The following is a 12,904-nucleotide window of genomic DNA, read 5'->3' on the forward strand; positions in this document are numbered from 1 at the left end:
CTGGCTATTCAGGGACTTTTCTGGTTCTATATACATTTTAGGATTATTTGTTCCATTTCTTTGGAAACATGAAAATGGCGACCTCCCAATCTCTGGCCTGGAGAAGCCAAGAACTCAGACCCCACTCCTCAGTGAGCCCTCAGAGAAAGCAGTCAGTGCCTCCTATCTCTCTGGTCTCTGGCCGCACTCCATGCTCATCCAGCCTGTGACTGAGCGTTTCTGTCTCTGGCACATGACCCCGTTTGTTGTCTCCAAACCTAGCAGATTCCTGCTGTGTATTCCCAGTGGAGGAAGGGGGTTGGGTCTCCCTGGATCTGGTGGGCCCCTGCTCAAAGAGGCCGACTGTGCAGCAGATCATGGTTTAAGGTAACTCTGAGCTGAGAGCCCTCTTCTTGGTTCCATCTTTGCAGATGGCTTCCCTGATCCGATACCTGGGAGCCCTGCCACACTTAGGCACCCTCAGTCTTTCCATGACCTGGAGGGTCCTGAGACCACACCATCACAGAGAGGGCTTCACCCCCCACTTATCCACCAGAGTGATGTCCCTCAGTGGAACAGACTTCTAAAAGTTCTGATTTTGTGCTTCGCTGCTCTATCCTTTGCTAGTAGCCAGCTGACACAGGCTCTCCCTGCCCCGCACAGTCTGTCTTCCCATATATCACCTTGGATTCACTTCTCTGCACATCCTGCCTTCCAGAAAGTGGTCACTTTTGTGTTCATAGAATTGCTGCTCTTAGTTGCCTTGATCTCCTATTGAGTTTATAGGTGTTCAGAATATTTTGATAACTATCTAGCTGAATTCCTGGGTCCAGATGAAATGTACGTCTCCTACTCCTCTGCTATCTTGCTCCTCCCCAGTACATCATTAGTTTTTGATGTAGTGTTCCATGATTCATTGTTTGCATATAACACCCAGTGTTCTATGCAATCCATGCCCTTCTTGATACCCATCACCGGGCTCATCCATTCCTCCACTTCCCTTCCTTCCCGTTTCCTGGAGTCCATAGTCTCTCATGGCTCATCTCCCACTCTGGTTTCTCCCCTTTCATTTTTTCCTTCTCCTAGTATCCTCCGTGGTATTCCTAATGTTCCACAACTAAGTGAAATGGTATGATAATTGACTTTCTATGTTTGACTTATTTCACTTAGCATAATCTCCTCTAGTGCCAAACACGTTGATGCAAAAGTTGGGTATTCATCCTTTCGGATGGCTGAGTAATATTCCGTTGTGTATGTGGACCACATCTTCTTTATCCATTTGTCTGTTCAAGGGCATCTCGGCTCTTTCCACATTTTGGCTATTATGGACATTGCTGCTATGAATGTTAGGGTGCATATGGCCCTTCTTTTCACTACATCTGTATCCTTGGGATAAATACCCAGTAGTGCAATTGCTGGGTTATAGGGTAGCTCTATTTTTAATTTTTTGAGGAAACTCCAAACTATTTTCCGAAGTGGCTACACCAATTTGTGTTCCCCACCAATAGTGTAAGAGGGTTCCCCTTTCTCCACAACTTTTCCAACATTTGTTGTTTCTTACATTTTTGTTTTTTTCCATTCTAACTGGTGAAAGATGGTATCTCAATGTGGTTTTGATTTGAATTTCCCTGATGACTAATGATGTTGAAATAATGTTTTCATGTGTCTTCTAGCCATTTGTATGTCTTCTTTGGAGAAGTGTCTGCTCATGTTTTCTGCCCATTTTTTGACTTGATATTCTGTTTTTTGGGTGTTAAGTTTGAGAAGATCTTTATGGACCTTCAATGTTAGCCCTTTGTCTGTAGTGTCATTTGCAAATTTCTTCTCCCATTCTGTGGATTTCCTCTTTGTTTTGTTGACTGTTTCCTTTGTGGTGCAGAAGCTTTTTATCTTGATCAAGTCCCAAAAGTATATTTTTGCTTTTGTTTCCCTTGCTTTTGGAGACGTGTCTTAAAAGATGTTGCTGTGGCCGATGTTGAAGAGGTTACTGCCTATGTTCTTCTCTAAGATTTTGAAGGATTTCTTTCTCACATTAAGGTCTTTCATCCAATTAGAGTTTATCTTTGTGTATGATATAAGAGAATGGTCCAGCTTCATTTTTCTGCATATAGCTGTCCAGTTTTCCCAGTTATGAACGAAAGGGGGAGATCACGACTAACACCAAGGAAATAGAAACAATCATCAGAAATTATTATCAACAGCTATATGCCAATAAGTTAAGCAACCTAGAAGAAATGATTGCATTTCTAGAAACCTGGAAACTTCCAAGACAAACAGAAAGAAATTAACAACCTGAGTAGACCAGTAACTGGTAAGGAGATTGAAGCAGTGATCAAAAACCTCCCAAAAAACAGAGTTCTGAACCTGATGAATTCCCTAGGGATTTCTACCAAACATTCAAAGAAGAAATAATACCAGTTCTCCTGAAGCTGTTTCAAAAAATAGAAACAGAAGGAAATCTTCCAGACTCTTTCTCTGAGGCCAACATTACCTTGACCCGCAAACCAGGCAAAGACTCCATCAAAAAAGAGAATATAGGCAGTAACCTTTTCGATATCAGCCACAGCAACTTCTTTCAAGATAGGACTCCAAAGGCAAAGGAAACAAAAGCAAAAATGAACTTTTGGGACTTCATCAAGATCAAAAGCTTCTGCACAGCAAAGGAAACAGTCAGCAAAACAAAGAGGCAACCCACGGAATGGGAGAAGATATTCGCAAATGACAGTACAGACAAAAGGTTGATATCCAGGATCTATAAAGAACTCCTCAAACTCAACACACACAAAACAGACAATCTTATCAAAAAATGGGCAGAAGATATGAACAGACACTTCTCCAATGAAGACATACAAATGGCTATCAGACACATGAAAAAATGTTCATCATCACTAGCCATCAGGGAGATTCAAATTAAAACCACATTGAGATACAACCTGACACAAGTTAGAATGGCAAAAATCAACAAGACAGGAAACAACATGTGTTGGAGAGGATGTAGAGAAAGAGGAACCCTCTTACACTGTTGGTGGGAATGTAAGTTGGTGCAGCCACTTTGGAGAACAGTGTGGCAATTCCTCAAGAAATTAAAAATAGAGCTTTCCTATGACCTTGCAATTGCACTACTAGGTATTTACCCCAAAGATACAGATGTAGTGAAAAGAAGCGCCATCTGTACCCCAATGTTTATAGCAGCAATGGCCACGGTCGCCAAACTGTGGAAAGACCCAAGATGCCCTTCAACAGATGAATGGATAAGGAAGATGTGGTCCATATACACTATGGAGTATGATGCCTCCATCAGAAAGGATGAATACCCAACTTTTGTAGCAACATGGACGGGACTGGAAGAGATTATGCTGAGTGAAATAAGTCAAGCAGAGAGAGTCAATTATCATATGGTTTCACTTATTTGTGGAGCATAACAAATCGCATGGAGGACATAGGGAGATGGAGAGGAGAAGGGAGTTGAGGGAAATTGGAAGGGGAGGTGAACCATGAGAGACTATGGACTCTGAAAAACAATCTGAGGATTTTGAAGGGGAGGGGGTTGGGAGGTTGGGGGAACCAGGTGGTGGGTATTAGGGAGGGCATGGATTGCATGGAGCACTGGGTGTGGTGCAAAAACAACAAATACTGTTACACTGAAAATAAATTAAAAAAATTTAAAGAAAAAGAATTTCAGATCAAGATCCCTGATGAAGATGGATACCAAAATTCTCAACAAGATCCTAGCTATTAGGATCCAACAGTACATTAAAAGCACAGTACTTTTAAAGTACATTAAAGTACATTAAAAGGATTATTCATCACCACCAGGTGGGATATATCCCTGATATGCAAGGTTGGTTCAACAAATCAATGACTGTAATAGAACTCATAAATAAGAGAAGAATCACATGGTCCTCTTGATTGATACAGAAAAAGCATTTGATAAAATACAGCATCCTTTCCTGATTAAAACTCTTCAAAGTATAGGGATAGAGGGAACATTCCTCAACTTCATAAAATCCATCTATGAAAAACCTGCAGCAAGTTTTGAGATCATTGAGATCAGGAACATGACAAGGATGCCCACTCTTGCCGCTATTGTTCAGTATAGTACTAGAAGTCCTAGAAATGGCAATCAGACAACAAAAAGAAATAAAAGGTATTCAATTTAACAAAGAAGTCAATATCTCTTCACAGATGACATGATACTCTATGTGGAAAACCCAAAAGTCTCCATCCCCAAATTACTAGAACTCATGCAACAATTCAGTAATGTGGCAGGGTATAAAATCAATGCACCGAAATCAGCTGCTTTCTTATACGTGAACAATGAAACTATAGAAAGAGAAATTAGAAAATTGATTCCATTTACAATAGCACCAAAAACCATAAGATACCTTGGAATAAACCTAACCAAAGAGGTAAAGGATCTAAGAACTACAAAACACTCATGAAAGAACTACAAAACTACAAAACACTCATGAAAGAAATTGAAGACACAAAAAATGGAAAAACATCCATGCTCATGGATCAGAAGAGTAAACATTGTTAAAACATCTATGCTATCCAGATCAATCTATACTTTACAAGTCATACCAATCCCAATGGCACTTTTGAAAATGCTAGAACAATCATAAAATTTTGTATTTAACTAGAAAAGACCCCAAATCGCCAACAAAATGTTGAAAAAGAAAAAGCTGGGGGCATCATGTTACCTGATTTCAAGCTATCTTACAAAGCTGTGATCACCAAGACAGCATGGTACTAGCAAAATAAAAACAGATACATAGACCTGTGGAACAGAATAGAGAGCCCAGATATGGACTCAACTCTGTGGTCAACTAATCTTCGACAAAGCAGGAAAAATACCAAGTGGAAGGAAGACAGTCTGTGAAAAAGAGTTTTCTTTCAAAATACTGCTGTTCATTGATAATATACCTGGTCACCCAAGAATTCACATGGAGATGTACAGCAAAATGAATGTTGTTTTTATGCCTGTTAATACAACATCCATTTTGCAGTCCATGGATCAAGGGATGATTTTGACTACCAACTATTACTATTATTTAAGAAATACATTTTGTAAGGCTAATAGCTGCCACAGATAGTGATTCCTCTGATGGACCTGGGCAAAGTAAATTGAAAACCTTCTTGAAAGATTCAACTTTCAGGATGTCGTGAAGAACATCTGTGATTCATGGGAAGAGGTCAAAATATCAGCATGAACAGGAGTTTGGAAGAAGTGGATTCCAACCCTCATGGATGACTCTGTGAGTGTTTCAAGACTTGAGGGAGTAACTGCAGACATGGTGGAAATTGCAAGAGAACTAGGATTAGAAGTGAAGCTTGAGGATGTGACTGAATTGCTGTAGTCTTATGGTAAAACTTGAATGGATGAGCAGTTACTTCTCATGGTTGAGCAAAGAAAGTGGTTTCTTGAGATGGATTCCACTGCTGAAGAGGCTGTGAAGATGGATGAAATGACACAAAAAGGATTTAGAATATTACATAAACTTAGTTGGTAAAGCAGTAGCAGGGTTTGAGAAGATTGGCTCCAGTTTTCAAAGAAGTTTTACTGTGAATGAAATACTGTCAAACAGCATCACATGCTACAGAGAAATCATTCATGAAAGGAAGAGTCAATCAATGCAGCAGACTTCCTTGTAGTCTTATTTTAAGAAATTGCCATGGCCACCCCAGCCTTCAGCAACCACCACCTTGATGAGTCAGCCTCTATCAACATTAAGGCAAGACTTTTCACTGGCAAAAACATTATGATTCACTGAAAGTTCAGATGAGGGTTAAAATTTTCAGCAATGAAGTATTTTTGAGTTAAGGTATATACATTGTTTTTAAATATGTAATATAATTATACACTTAATTAACTACAGTATGGTATAACCATAACTTTTATATGCACTGGGAAAGCCAAAATTTCATCGACTTGCTTTATTGTAATAATGCCTTTATTGTGGTGATCTGGAACTGAACCTATGTCTGAGGTGTGTCTGTACTTTTTCTTTTTTGTAATGTCCTTGTTGAGTTGGGGCATGAATGTTTTGTTGGCTATGTAAAACAAGTCAGAATATGTTCCCTCTTTTTCTATTCTCTGGAAGAGTTTGTTAAGGATTGGAAATATTTATTCCTTAAATGTTTGGTAAATTAGCCATTGAGGTATTTTATGATAAAGTTTGATTATGGATTCAATTACTTTAATAGATAGATAATGGAAAAGAGGTAACTAAACACTCTTTAGTACTGTTCTCACAGTACATATGTAGAAAAACTATACATTTAAAGGAGAAAAACTTGGGTGCCTCAGTGGCTCAGTGGGTTAAGCCTCTGCCTTCAGCTCAGGTCATGGTCTCAGGGTCCTGGGATCGAGCCCTGCATCGGGCTCTCTGCTCAGCAGCCTGCTTCCTCCCCACCCTCTGCCTGCTTCTCTGCCTACTTGTGATCTTTTTCTCCCTGTCAAATAAATAAATAAATAAATAAATAAAATCTTTAAAAAAATAAAGGAGAAAACTTAGTTGTGTTTTCTTGGTCTCAATGTTTTTTTTCTTTGTGAATTGTATAGTGTTCTGGCAGGCAGATTTCTGTTCCCCTTTGTTCAACAAATATTTATTGGATGCCTATTGTGTGCCAAACATTTTGCAAGGCAGTAAGGATATAATCATAAACATTGTCCTTGATATCATGAATGTTATAGTTTGTTGCAGAAGACATAGAAAAGGCAATTATAGAATACTGTTTACTTGTGAATGTATGGAGCCATATAGAAAAGTAGTGAGCATTTGTAATAGCCATTGTTGAAGCAGGGTGAGAGGTGCTAAGCAATGTTAGGGGCCCAGCTGAGGCTAGAGATCGTAAATTAGTAAAGGCATCAGACCACATAGCTGAGTAATTTTTTCCCCAGCCATGCTGTCCAGCAAAGACTTACACACAGAGATGGTTAAGTGATTGGATCCATTCCATGTTGAAGATTTGCAAGACAGAGTAAAAGGATGAGGAAATGAAGTCCTGTTGTTGGGACACACATGTAATTCCCCAAAACAGTTCTGATTCAGTCCTAGTGCCTAGAAGTCAGGAGATTCTTTCTGTTTCCCCAGGTCCTGGTTCTGCTAGTGATTGTGACAATCTCATTTTTTTTGTGGATTTTATTCACATACTGGAGGGACAGGTGGCTGACTACTGGGCTGTCACTGCAGGTAAGCATCATCCTATAGGTCTAGCGCTGTCTGTCTAGATGTGTCAGCCTAACTTTTGGCTTTCTCCCAGATCTTTGCTCCCTATGTGCACCTGAGTGGCATAAGTATGATGGTTATCCTTTCCTGGCCTGTGGGCTTCTACTTAATCCATTTGGAAGAAGAAGGTATGTCATGTGGTAGAACCTTACCTGTTTATTTCAGCTCTAACTTTAGCTTGTATTCTTCACTTAGCAAAATGCAAGTTTAGTAGATAGCCACCACTATACCACTTCGAAATTCGTTTAGCTTATTATTCTTACATGCTCTTTGCGGTCGAACTCACAACCATATGTGGCCTGTTGCAGCAATTTCCTAGCCAAACAAATCTCCTTCTGAAAAGGGATTCTTCTAGAAAAATAAGAATTTTGTCTATGTTGTTACAGATTTTCTGGGAATGGTGGGGCGAGAATACAGGTACATTTTAATTTTATTTGACTGAAGTGTTTGCACAAGTCACAGTTCCTTTAGTTTGTATCAAATATTACTAGTGTCAACTAACAAACTTATGATGGGTCCAGATATCCCTCGTTCCATCCTAGTAATTCAAAGCAGTCTTCTGTGTCTTCCTGACTCAAAGCAGAAGCAGAAAATGTCTGCTACTGCCACTGATCTCTCCATTCCTAATATGGAAACAAAAGAATCAGAGCTGTATACCAAAAGAATCCGAGAATCAGAGCTGTATACCAAATTATTCTGAGAATAAAGTTATCTTGCAGCACCTTCACTAAAAAAGCAGGGTCTCCCTTTCTTTACCATCTCTCTTTTTACTCTTGGTTAAAGGAGTATTTGCTTCCTGAATTGTGGAAGGATGCAGGCAAAAGAAAGACTGGATTGATACTTTTGCCATTGTGTGCTTGTACATGTGTGTACGAGTAAGTAGAGGTGAATTTTAGGCAATATTTCTGGGGCAGGATCTTAAAGGGGATAATAATGAACTCTTTTTCATTTCCTAAATTTTAGCTAGAATCAGAAGATACAAGATGGCAAATTATGACAGAGAAAAAACCAAGAGATGTAATACACTCACAAAGTTGAGAGGTTAGAGCTGGAGATCTAGATTTGCAAGTGATTGGACCATAAGTGGTAACTTAAAAATATGCAAATGGGTAAAATTCTCAGAGGTCTAAAATAGTGTTGGGGGAATGACCAGTAATAACAGATACTGTGATAGGCTGTTGGGTGGGTGTGTAGGAAAGAGAGAAAGAGAAGAGCAAATACCTAGTATTTATTGATGACCTATTATGACTCATCACTGTTGATATATCCATTCTCTGAGGTAGGTTTTAGTAGAAAGATAGCTCCTTTTTTCAGAATGGAGAAAATGAAGACTCAGAGAGGTTAAGCAACATGTCCTTAGTCACACAACTAGAAAGTGGTAGACTATGGCTTTGAACTAAGATTTCTGTCAACTAGTGCTCCTTCCACTATTTTACAGTGTCTTAAATACAGGCATTTTAGGCTTATCTTTACAGGCTTTCTCAGAAGCTGCCAAACTGCTCTTCCTCCTGCGAAGGTATTCCTTAACATTTTCTCTCCATCCTACCTCCTTCACAGTTCATTTCCTTTTAAGTTCTAGTGATTTTTTTCCTTAATAGCAATACTTGTATTTGGATAGCCCTATTCTTTAAAAGTCACTGAAATTAAGTGAGGACGTGACAGAAATAGTAAATCAGCCAGTCCATAGAATCAATGAAACTGATAGACTGGGTAGTAACTGACAGCTGCTGGGATAGTTAGTTGCTTGAGATGGTTCTTCGTTCCACTTCTGCTTTGTTCTCACTTCTCTCTCTCCCAACTTTTTTTTTTTTTTTTTAGCTCTACAGGTGGCTATTGGATTGCCTTTTTTCCTTATCCTTTTATGTCTCTATGTTATTCCATTGGGGATTCATTCTCCCTGCATTCAGGAGGAGGGTAAATTGGGACCCAAGCCAGACTTCATTGGACACAGAGGTGCACCCATGGTAGGTCTGAGCATGGGTGAGTAGGCATATACATGGGGTGTGTGGATGAGAGAGGGACCTCAGAACCATGGTAACCCCTGGAAAGGAAAAGGGTTTGGCTGGAAATGACAAGAATGAAGAGTTAATTGTAGAGGTTGGATTTGAACCCAAGTCACCTAACTTATCTTTCTGTACTGTGCCCAGTCACATTACCTCAGATGAGCAGAGTCCCAGAATCAGTTTGGGTAGAGGAGAATATAGGCAGGCTTTTTGAAAAATAGCTTTTTTTTTTTTTTCCAAAGAGCCAAGGGATCCAAACTCGTCTCCCTAAAGCCCTTTGTTGCTGGGCTCCCTCCCAGCCATTAAAGGGATGGTGGCGGGGAGAGAGACTCTGAGGAATAGCAGCTGATGTTTTTTTCTTCCACAGTTGGGGCCTGAGAATACCATGATGTCCTTTGAGAAAGCTGTTGAACAAGGGGCCTGGGGGCTGGAGAGTGATGTACAATTAAGGTAGGAAAGCAGGGGCTGGAATGGGGAGGAGATAAGACCAATGCCATGGAAGATGACCAGTATGACCCAACTTGCAGAGAGGGCAAGCCCCAGAAAGTTTCTTCTGTATTTGTATGGCACATATGCACAGAGCACATACACAGACCACTTCTTTACAAACCATACATCTGTACCCCTGCATTCTCAAACATAGTCTCATAAATAATACACACACTATATAGTTTCCATACATAATTCAAATTTGTGCTCATTGCAAACCAGGCTGACATTTTAACCCCATGCACTACCCTAGCAATCTACTTTAAATTCCCTGGGCACCTACTATATTCTAGGCCTTTTTGTGGGTGCTAGAGAAAGGCAAAAAGATGTAGCCCTGCCTAATAGATGTTCCTAGCCAGTGAAGGAGAAACAGCATGTTTATAAACAGAGTATAAAATGATTTGTGGTGAGTTCCTTCCAGAGAAGAATAAGTCAAATGCAATAGAACATCAGTGGAGGAAAAGACCACTGCCCATTGTGTAAAAAAGATCTGTGTCCTCAGAATTGTGTTTATGTTGTCTTGAGGAAAAAATATTATTTTACCGATCAAAGGTGAATAAAGAAGGTATTCTATGGAGAGGCAACAGTCAGCAGCTAACCTGTATGGATTCCTTAAGTGATATGCTTTGGGGATAGGAGAAGGCTATGTGAGGAAGAGGTATGGCTATAGGGCCCACTGAGGCTGTATCATAGAGATCCCTAAATGTGTAATGGGCTGCTTTGGTAGACTGTAGAGGACATATTACCTCATTGTTTTAGAAAGACTCATCGGGACATGTATGAGAGAGAATTGTCAGGGAGATGGGTGGTAGGCTGTAGCATTGTCCAAGGGAAAACAAAAGAAGACTTGGATCAGGGCAGTGGTGAGGACGAAATGACATGCTTTGCTGTAGAATCTTTGTACCTGAGCAGCTGGACATGGAAAGGTTTCATCTGTAGTATGGGTATATTAGAGAATGTGGTTTATACAGACTGCCTTTACAGCCCTTCTAAGGGAGAAACAAAAGAGAAATAAACCTTCTATTTCAAAGATGAGGAAATATGTTTTGAACCTAGATTCAAATAAAGACAATATATTACTGAAGTCCTAAGGCTGGAATGAGCATAATAAATCCAGAATTAGAGCTAGATTTCCTGACCCCTGAGTGGAGTTCTTGATGGTATCCAACAGTGACAACTGTTTCATGCAGAATGTTTGACTGAGAATTGAAAATGGATAATTTATTAGAGCTCCTGGGTCATTTATTGAAATGTCTCATGGTCATGACATAATGTGGTAAAGGTGCTGAGTTGGTGAGGTCCTGGTGTACCGTCTTTCTCTCTCCTGTTACCTCTGTGACTTTAATGTAGGTGATCCTTCCAACCCCTCAGTCTCTTTGCTCATTTTTCCTGCACCATTCACATTCATGGTCATACCCTATGCTTTATCATTACCAAAAATTGCATATCAGCCAGAGTCCAGTCAGGACATGAATACCACACCAGTAACTTGAACAGGAAAAATGCAGTATCAAGAATTACTAAGTATGGGGCGCCTGGGTGGCTCAGTGGGTTAAAGCCTCTGCCTTCGGCTCAGATCATGATCCCAGGGTCCTGGGATCGAGCCCTGCATCAGGCTCTCTGCTCAGCAGGGAGCCTGCTTCCCCCTCTCTCTCTGCCTGCCTCTCTGCCTACTAGTGATCTCTGTCTGTCAAATAAATAAAATCTTTTTTAAAAAAGTTAAAAAAAGAATTACTAAGTATAAGTATTAAAATGTGGTTAACTACCAAAAGAGGTAAGAGGATTCTGGGAAATATAAAAATATCAAGTACAGCTACTGGAACTTCTGTTCCAGATGAAATGGAGTAAGCACATTCCACCTTATTTTTCCCAAGAATTACAAAATACAACAACAACAACAAATGGAGAAAAAGCACATACTTAAAAGTGCATGAGAATATGAGATATAGGGGCGCCTGGGTGGCTTAGTCATTAAGCATCTGTCTTTGGCTCAGGTCATGATCCCAGGGTCCCAGGAGTAAGCCCCACATTGGGCTCCCTGCTCAGCGGGGAACCTGCTCCTTCTCCCACTCCCCTTGCCTGTGTTCTCTCTCTTGCTGTGTCTCTCTCAAATAAATAAAAAGATCTTTAAAAAAAAAACAAAAAACAAATAAGAGAGATACCTGGCTTTCCTAACACACAGACACAGAGAGCTAGGCAAAATGAGGAGACAGAGGAATACGTCACAAGTGAAAGAAATGGACAAAATCACAGGAAGAGAACTAAAATGTAAGTAACATGCCTGAGAGACAATTTAAAGTAATTATCAAAAAGATACTCACTGGACTTCAGAAAAGAGTGGAAGGCATCAGTGAGACCCTTAAGACAGAGATAGAAAAAGAACCATTCGGAATTGAAGAACAGAATGAATAAAAATACACTTGATGAAATAAATAGCAGGCTGAAAGAAGTGGAGGAATAATTTAATGAACTGGAAGACAGAGGAATGGAAAGCAATCAAACTGAACAAATGAGGAAAGAAGAATTATGAAAATGAGAATAGGCTTAGGGAACTCAGTGACTCCATCAAGCATAATAATATTCACATTATAGGGTTCCCAAAAGAAGAAGAGAGAGAAAAGGGGGCAAAAAATTTATTTGAAGAATTAGGAGCTAAAAACTTCCCTAAACTGGGGAAGGAAACAGGAGGCAGAGAGATTCCCTCAACAAAATCAACAAAAGTAGGTTCACACCAAGACATATAGTAATCAAAATGGCATAAAGTAATGATAAAAAAAATTGCAAAAACAGCAAGAGAAAACACAGTTACATACAAGAGAAACCCTGTAAGTCTATCAGATTTTTCAGCAAAAACTTTGTAGGCCAGAAGGGAGTGGCATGATTCCATGCCATATTCTATGTACCAAAATGGAAAAACGAACAGCCAAGAATACTCTTTCCAGCAAGGCTGTCATTCAGAATAGAAGGAGAGATCATTTCTCAGACAAAGAAAAACTATAGGAGATCATGACCACTAAACCAGCCCTACAAGAAATATTAATGGGGGCCCTTGAATGGAAAGGAAAGACCATAAGTGAGAATATGAAAAGTAGGAAACACAAGAACAGTAAAAATAAGTATTTCTGTAAAAAACCAGTCAAGGCATTCATAAAAGGATGTAAAATATGACACCATATACTTAAAATGGGAAAAAAGAAGTAA

At 39.7% G+C, this 12,904-nt stretch overlaps 1 protein-coding gene across 1 annotated transcript in view; it reads left to right on the forward strand.

The window, feature by feature from the left end:
* Positions 1-12,904, forward strand: part of LOC116865263 (glycerophosphodiester phosphodiesterase domain-containing protein 4-like) — a 113,089-nt gene that overhangs the window by 16,361 nt on the left and 83,824 nt on the right. Inside the window, exons 2-6 of the mRNA XM_032853549.1 lie at positions 7,077-7,175; positions 7,246-7,339; positions 8,175-8,252; positions 9,030-9,175; positions 9,582-9,664. Coding sequence (XP_032709440.1) covers positions 7,077-7,175; positions 7,246-7,339; positions 8,175-8,252; positions 9,030-9,175; positions 9,582-9,664 — 500 coding nt within the window. The remainder of the gene's footprint in view (positions 1-7,076; positions 7,176-7,245; positions 7,340-8,174; positions 8,253-9,029; positions 9,176-9,581; positions 9,665-12,904) is intronic.

Source organism: Lontra canadensis, unplaced genomic scaffold (assembly GCF_010015895.1).
Source record: "Lontra canadensis isolate GAN:19392208 unplaced genomic scaffold, GSC_riverotter_1.0 scaffold7, whole genome shotgun sequence".
Lineage (NCBI taxonomy): Eukaryota > Metazoa > Chordata > Mammalia > Carnivora > Mustelidae > Lontra > Lontra canadensis.